The 7,547-nt window shown below is 34.9% G+C and overlaps 1 protein-coding gene across 2 annotated transcripts; it reads left to right on the top strand.

The window, feature by feature from the left end:
- The first annotated feature begins 1,033 nt into the window (after positions 1–1,033).
- On the top strand, positions 1,034–3,223 carry LOC137396808 (uncharacterized). 2 transcript variants are annotated; one of them, XM_068083118.1, is made up of 4 exons: positions 1,034–1,170; positions 1,862–2,201; positions 2,458–2,631; positions 2,785–3,223. In XM_068083118.1, exons 1-4 carry the CDS (start codon positions 1,127–1,129, stop codon positions 2,956–2,958), a joined length of 732 nt encoding a protein of 243 aa, XP_067939219.1. In that variant the 5' UTR covers positions 1,034–1,126; the 3' UTR covers positions 2,959–3,223. The 2 variants fall into 2 exon arrangements, with proteins under 2 accessions (XP_067939219.1, XP_067939221.1); XM_068083120.1 differs by lacking the exon at positions 1,034–1,170 and adding an exon at positions 1,486–1,627.
- Positions 3,224–7,547: the final 4,324 nt, after the last annotated feature.

Here is a 7,547-nt window from a genome sequence, read left to right as displayed (position 1 = left end):
GTCACTGCGTACACAAATAAAAAAGCTCCCACTATTTTATATTCAGTAGGCTATGTGACTAAACACTGAATGTTACAGATGCGTACGTACAGACTCTGATAAAAGTGATTTTAAATTATTTTTTGCTTTCTTATTTTTCATGAACGAAGTCATCCACCCTTTGTGCTTATTTTTTATATAGGTATGAGTTCAATCTTTACAAGTTGACAACTTTAGGGTGCATCATCTTTTTGAAACTTTCTAGGGGGATTTTGATAGATTATAATGTTTTTGAATCTGATGCTATATTTGAGTTGTTGGGAGAATCGAAAGTTTTAAAGGTTGACTTGCAACAAAATTCACATTACAGTTATTTGGTATCAAAAGATTCGCCATGTCTTACTCTATTGTGTTGTAGGTGCCAAATATGTGGGAATGTGATTAAAAGCTCGTAAAAGCTAAAAACGAACAGAAAATCGCAGCCACACGAGATCGCCCTAGTTTGGATTCGTTTTCCAAAACGGCTAAAATGTGACGTATGTGTGCTAAAACGGCTAAAATGTGTGCGAGATAGTTTATGTTTACACTTTCATGCATCCTTATTCGTCGAACTATTTTCACAAATATACTTCACGCTTGCGATAAAAACCATGTCTATTGTTCTTACGCGTCTATTTTATCGGCATCGTAATGCTGCAACTTTGAGCACTGATATCTCAAAACGTAGCATAAAAATATGTTTAATTTTTAAGCTTAGCTTGAACGATTGCATATCATCCTCTGATAAAAATGATGAGCCTTTTGGTCCGCTATGATGGTTGAAAAATGCTGTAGAAATTTTTCGCGCCATATAGCGGGAATTGTAAGTCACATGATCAGATAATGTTAGTTTCAGTTCAAGTTTGATCTATCGCAAATAGCAAACACGCTTTCTCATATTAAACTTGTTTATTTCAATTCGTCATCATGACTAACGCGCCACATAGTGTTCTCAGCTGCCAAGCTGAGAAGCACCTTTTTTTGGCCAAGAGCTGAGAAAAGACCAGACCTTCACCGGGCGTGGAGCAACTGGGTGAAGCTGGATGTGACAAATTTTATTTATTCGCCTGCTTACTCTTACCTTTGTTTTCGCCAGTTCAAAGACGACATGTTTTCTAACCTGTTTGAATACTCCACATATCACCAAAGCACGTGAGTAATTTATTTTATGAACTACTTGTATTAGTAGTTGTAACTCGGGTTATTTTCTATTATTCTCGTAATAGTACTGTATTAATCTATATTTAATATAACAATATTAATGTCTTTTAATTGTAATATTATATTATTAGTATTTTATCTTTTTAATTACGTGTATTATTCTTATTATAATAACAAAACTAATTCATACTGCATATCTATCTGTAAAACGTAATATATAATTGATAAAATAATGTTGTTTCACGATTAATTTCGCCAAATTTCTTAACCCCCACTCACTTATAGATATGTTATATAAAATAGTTATTGTCATTTTCTGGTATCATCGTTATTAGCATATTAATATTATTAGTTGATTATTATTAGATGAAGAGTTTGTGCCAACCACTGAAGACTGGGAAGAGTTTGAGCGCTATGTTGGCCAGCGTCAAACGCTCTCCAATTACATGTAAGATAGAGCTGAACTAAACCAAACTTGACAAAATATAAAAAATATCCATAGAGTTATTACTCACATTTTATGTTTACAATATCATGGATTCTGATAGGGTTTTGTAAAATCTGTGTCATGATTGCATGGCTATATATTTATTCTTTTTCTGATCAAGCAAATATGATATAATAACAGGAAATGATGTTGTACAAATCTTATTGCAAGTCAACTATTGTGTTGTGATTTCAGACCCGAATCCTCCTTCAAAGAGGAGAAAATAATAGTAAGTGTGACAGCACTCCAGCGACTATTTCACTGTCACACCTGCGCCCTCCCCTGCTCATTCACGATGGTGCGAGAAGGCGGATGGGTAGAGTTCAAGGTTACATGTGCCTCCTGTCACCGATCGTACACTTGGGAAACAACTTCCAGGGTGAACAGAGCTCACGTCATCAACCCCCTGCTGGCAGCTGCATCACTCTTTTCTGGCGGATGCCTTACACAGAACCTCCGTTTTCTGTCGCTCCTGAACATCGCAATACCAAGCCACAGCGTTTGCCTCTACCAACAAAGAGAATACTTACATGGTGTGAGTGTTAATATTTACTCATAAACTTGGAAAATGTGAGTAAAAGCTTGACACACTAATTGAATAACAACATTTAGAAACAATTTTTTTCTTGAAATGAAAATATGTCATCCTTCAAGCAAAATACATTATAATTCAAAATTCTGATTCTTCATCATAATATAGCACAAAAAGGGGGAAGAGGATTCTACATTCTTAGACTAATGATAATGATACAAATTAATCTTGTATAATGAAGTTTTACAATATTTTACAGTGTATTGCTGAGCAGTACACCCTGCATAACGAGGGATTGATGGCAGCAATCGATTGGGAGCTTGATTTGGCAGGTGACGGTAGATGCGATAGTCCGGGGCATTGCGCACTATACAGAGCCTACACTATGATGGATCAGAGCTGCGGTTTAATAGTCAGCAGCCATCTTGTCAAGGTAAAACTTTGACAGTTTTTACTTCACAGCCTGACAAAAACCCAAATTTTTTAGTAGTTATCAATACATAAACATGAAGTTGCTCATCTGGCTAAATAGTTCATTCAAATAATGTGAAAGTAATTGTTGGTCGTAACTTTCTTTACTTTGCAGTCAACAGAGACCACCAGCTCTAACACCATGGAGCTGGAAGGCTTCAAGCGATGCCAGTCCGATCTAATTTCCCACGGCCTGAGAGTGAGGTCCATTACAACGGATGTTGTTACAAAGGTTGTGTGCATACTGCAAGCTTGTGTTTTGGCTTATGCCGCAAATTTGTCGCCGTGAGCGACGGCCTCTACCTGCATGCTTGGTGTCTAAGATTCGGGCTCTTTTCCCACCAACGGATGATGAAGAAGAGTTTGCAGACTTGCAAACAAGATTTGCGGCATAAACCAAAACACAAGATTGCGGTATGCACACAACCTTTTCCGAGCATTTGGCGATGGCTCTCCAAATGGGAATAGATTATCTACCAAAACAACTATTGAAAAACAATAATTGCTGATCATCAAAATAATCTCGATCTTTATATAATAAAATCATAAAACTAATACACTCTCTACTGTAGGAAGTGTACAAGCCAAATATACCAGTTCTCCTTGTGTTCCACAAGTTCAGAATATGTGTGTTCAACTGATGCATTAAATGTGTAACACAAGAATTGTAGATAATGCTTGACACATTAGCATAGCCTTGGTGTTGTTGGCATTAAATGAATATCCAACTCACTATGATATCGCAGGTAATTATTCCACCTCAACTCAAGGGGTGCAGACGCCACAAATTCGTTTACACCAGGATGCATACGCAGGCATTCATGCTCCCCTCGGTCAAGGAGACAATGCGCAAACTCAGCATAATGGCAGCACAAACATTCAGGAAGAGATGGCATGTCTTGACAACGCTCGCAGGCACACCACTCTGTAGCCGGTGGTATTAGCTCCTAAAGAAATGAACAGATATGTCTATGCAACCATAGCTAATACATCAGGTCGATGTTATCCAACAGTATATCAGTGCAGCACTAGATTTAAATATTAAAATTGTTAATGTTGTCATTCGAGAAAAATCTGTAATTATTTTTTCGCAATATTGAAGCGATAATTATCATTAAAATCATATATAATAATATTCGTTCTATCACTCTCAAGCTAAAACTATTACTACTAGCTAGCTTGGCACATAAGAGCTGGCTAGTGGCGGTGCTTACTTGCTGGGAGGTTTGATTCTGTTGAGGATCTTCTTCAGATAGAGCGTCAGGCTCGAAACGCCAGGGTCTTAACTCTTCAGAATTTGACATTTTTTATGATCGCAACTCAGACATGAATAGTCGAACGGAATGGCCAAGCCGAAACTGTAAAGTAGCGAGCATCTATATTTGATACGGGGTCTTAGGTAAAACCCGAAGTGATTATCATAAACTATTGCTACGATAAGTTTGATGTTGAGCTTTTTATTGGCCTTTCAATTCACGCGAGAACATCACGTGACAAGACAATAACCATACAGCGCGGATACGTCATCGAAATCAAGAGATTCCAATCTACGGCGGCTTTTTGTTTTTGAGCTTTTAAGAGCTTTTAATCACATTTCCACATATTTGGCACCTACCACACAACAGAGTAAAACATGGCGAATCTTTTGATACCAAATAACTGTAATGTGAATTTTGTTGCAAGTCAACCTTTAAAGAAAGTAGCATAACTATTAACTAGTTTAATTGGACTGGCCTATGACTACATAAAATAGCTACATAAAATTTAATTGTGCTCTGGTCTTAGTTAGTTTTGCTAAGTTCTTTTCATATTTTAATCATATTTCCAGTTATTCTAAATTCTTAAAAATTGTTTTAGCTTTTTAGACTACAAATAAATCAGATTTCTGATTACATCATTATTCGTTTGCCGGGCAAGAGATATGATTCTTGTTTAGAGTGCAAGAGGTTGCAGGCTCCAAACCTATTTGGCTCATCAACCATTTGTTAAAAAGTCTCAAAATGTGTTTTAATATATGACTTGCTTCTCTGGAGGAATTACTAGTTAGTGAAGTCTTGCTTGCATTAATTGATAACTCGATAGTATAAGACATGATTTTCATTTTGAGTGTGAGAGGTCCCGGGTTCAACTCCTGATCAATAATATAGTAATAAAAGTATAATATTGGTATAAATGATAGAATTTGTAACTTGATGGTTTAAGAGTATTATTTTTGCTACATGGTTACTAAAGGTCCTGAGTTCAAGTCCCAATGAAACCAAAAAGGTTTTATAAGAAATATTTGAAAGTATGTTTCAATATTCAAGTATCTTTTGTTGTTGCTATGAAAACACAACCAACCAATCGGAGTTGGTTTACAATTTTTAGAAATCTGATTAATTAAGGCTTGATGATTTGAGAAAAGGGTGTTTGGCAAGTATTTGGCAAGTGTTTTGCAACTTTAGATTAACTTTCCATTAAAGTTATTTCAAGTTAGTTAAGGAATAAATTTAAATTAAATATGTTTTTTTTTAATTTATTTTTCAGATTTTACCAGCCTCATCATCTTCTGTCAAAAAATCTGAAATATTTGAAAACTTTGCAAGTTGAATATTACAAATTTCTTCCACTATAGAGTCAGTATCCACCACAGTCGTCGCATTTAGGAAGTTTGTTTGATGAAATGACTGTGAGTATGGGTTTGACTGTTCCCGCTTTAGTATTCACAGGCTGTTGTAATGCTTACAAGATAGCTGAAACTCAATGAAGTAAGATTAATGGCATTCTTTGAAGAAGTCTACTGATTTGGCTGCGTCTGGTGCTCTCATAGAATGCTTTCCTGTTTGCTTGGAGGTATGTTGAAACACACTGTCACTACCTTTAAGGGGGTTTTATACCACATATGTAGTCATACACTATTCAGTACCTGTGAGGCATTACAATATTGGAAACGATTCGTGTTTGCCATTTACCTGCGAAACTGTTTGCGCTCACACATTATAATTGCTATTTTAAAATGACAATCATAAAACTATTGACAGCATACAACTATAGACTATTGGACAGCAGATATTAATAGGTCAGACCTCTGCTTCTTATTCATAAATACAAAGGTGTGTATATGTGGCTGGGCTACTTTCATGGTCAGCATTGATTGCCCTAAGCTAAAGATTGTATGTTGCTAAAACACATTGTGGTAAACTAAACTCATATCTCTTATACCTAGCACCTGCAAATGTTTATTAAATGTTTGATTATTTTTTGCAATTTAACAAACTTAAAACTAATGAGTCATGGTTTAAACTTATTTCGTGGTGTCTTTCAACTCGCTTGATGTTATTCTTATTTTTTTGTTAAAATTATAATCCTTTCGATGGACTACTCACTCAAAGATAACTGCCAAGCAATTAGGGCAAACATCTCACTAGTTGTATACGAGAAATACTTCAAACTATGTTAAATTTCTTTAAGATATCCTTAATTTATGACACGGTAATTACTCTACCAATTAAATAATGATACATGAATGAATGCCCTCAAAACATTTCCTGTATACATTAAAGGTTTTTCTAACAGAACAGCTACTCAGCTATCATAGCCTGCCAACACTGACTATTCATTAAGATCTTAGGCTAAGGTTTTTAATGAAGCAAGGCATACATACACTTATCTGCTAACAACATGGGCTATCTGACTCTGTCACTGCGTACACCAATAAAAAAGCTCCCACTATTTTATATCTAGTAGGCTATGTTACTAAACACTGAATGTTACAGACGCGTACGTACACACTCTAATAAAAATGTTTTCAAATTATTTTTTGCATTCTTATTTTTCATGAATGAACTCATCCACCCTTTGTGCTTATTATTTATATAGGTTTGAGTTCAATCTTTACAAGTTGACAACTTTAGGGTACATCATATTTTTGAAACTTTCTAGGGGGATTTGATAGATTATAATGTTTTTGAATCTGATGGTAAATTTGAGTTGTTGGGATAATTGAAAGTTTTAAAGAAAGTAACATAACTATTAGCTAGTTTAATTGGACTGGCCTATGACTACATAAGATAGCTACATAAAATTTAATTGCGCTCTGGCCTTTGTTAGTTTTGCTAAGTTCTTTTTATATTTAAATCATATTTCCAGTTATTCTAAATTGTTGATATTTTCTTAAAAATTGTTTTAGCTTTTTAGATTACAAATAAATCAGATTTCTGATTACATCATTATTCAATTGACGGTCCAGAGATATTATTCATGTTTAGAGTGCAAGAGGTTGCAGGCTCCAATCCTATTTAGCTCATCAACCATTTGTTAAAAAGTCTCAAAATGTGTTTTAATATATGCCTTGCTTCTCTGGAGGAATTACTAGTTAGTGAATTCTTGCTTGCATTAATTGATAACTCGATGGTATAAGACTTGTTTCTTATTTTGAGTGTGAGAGTTCCCAGGTTCAACTCCTGATCAATAATATAGTAATAACAGTATAATATTGGTATAAATGATAGAATTTGTAGCTTGATGGTTTAAGAGTATTATTTTTGCTACATGGTTACTAAAGGTCCTGGGTTCAAGTCCCAATGAAACCAAAAAAGGTTTATAAGAAGTATTTGAAAGTGTGTTTCGATATTCAAGTATCTTTTGTTGTTGCTATGGAAGCACAATCAACCAATTGGAGTTGGTTTACAGTCTTTAGAAATCTGATTAATTAAGGCTTGATCATTTGAAAAAGGGGTGTTTGGCAAGTAAGTTTTATCAGGGCCCACATGAGAAACTCGGATTGTCTCAGAGAGTCATTAACCTTTGATGGTGTTTGAATTGTACAATGTTCTCAATCAAATCTTTTGAATATATTATTGATAATAATAAGGGTATAGCACTCTACAAATATTTATA

Source organism: Watersipora subatra, chromosome 5 (assembly GCF_963576615.1).
Source record: "Watersipora subatra chromosome 5, tzWatSuba1.1, whole genome shotgun sequence".
In the NCBI taxonomy this organism is placed as follows: domain Eukaryota; kingdom Metazoa; phylum Bryozoa; class Gymnolaemata; order Cheilostomatida; family Watersiporidae; genus Watersipora; species Watersipora subatra.
Note: the sequence above shows the minus strand (reverse complement) of the source record. Positions and strands in the feature narration are given on the sequence as shown.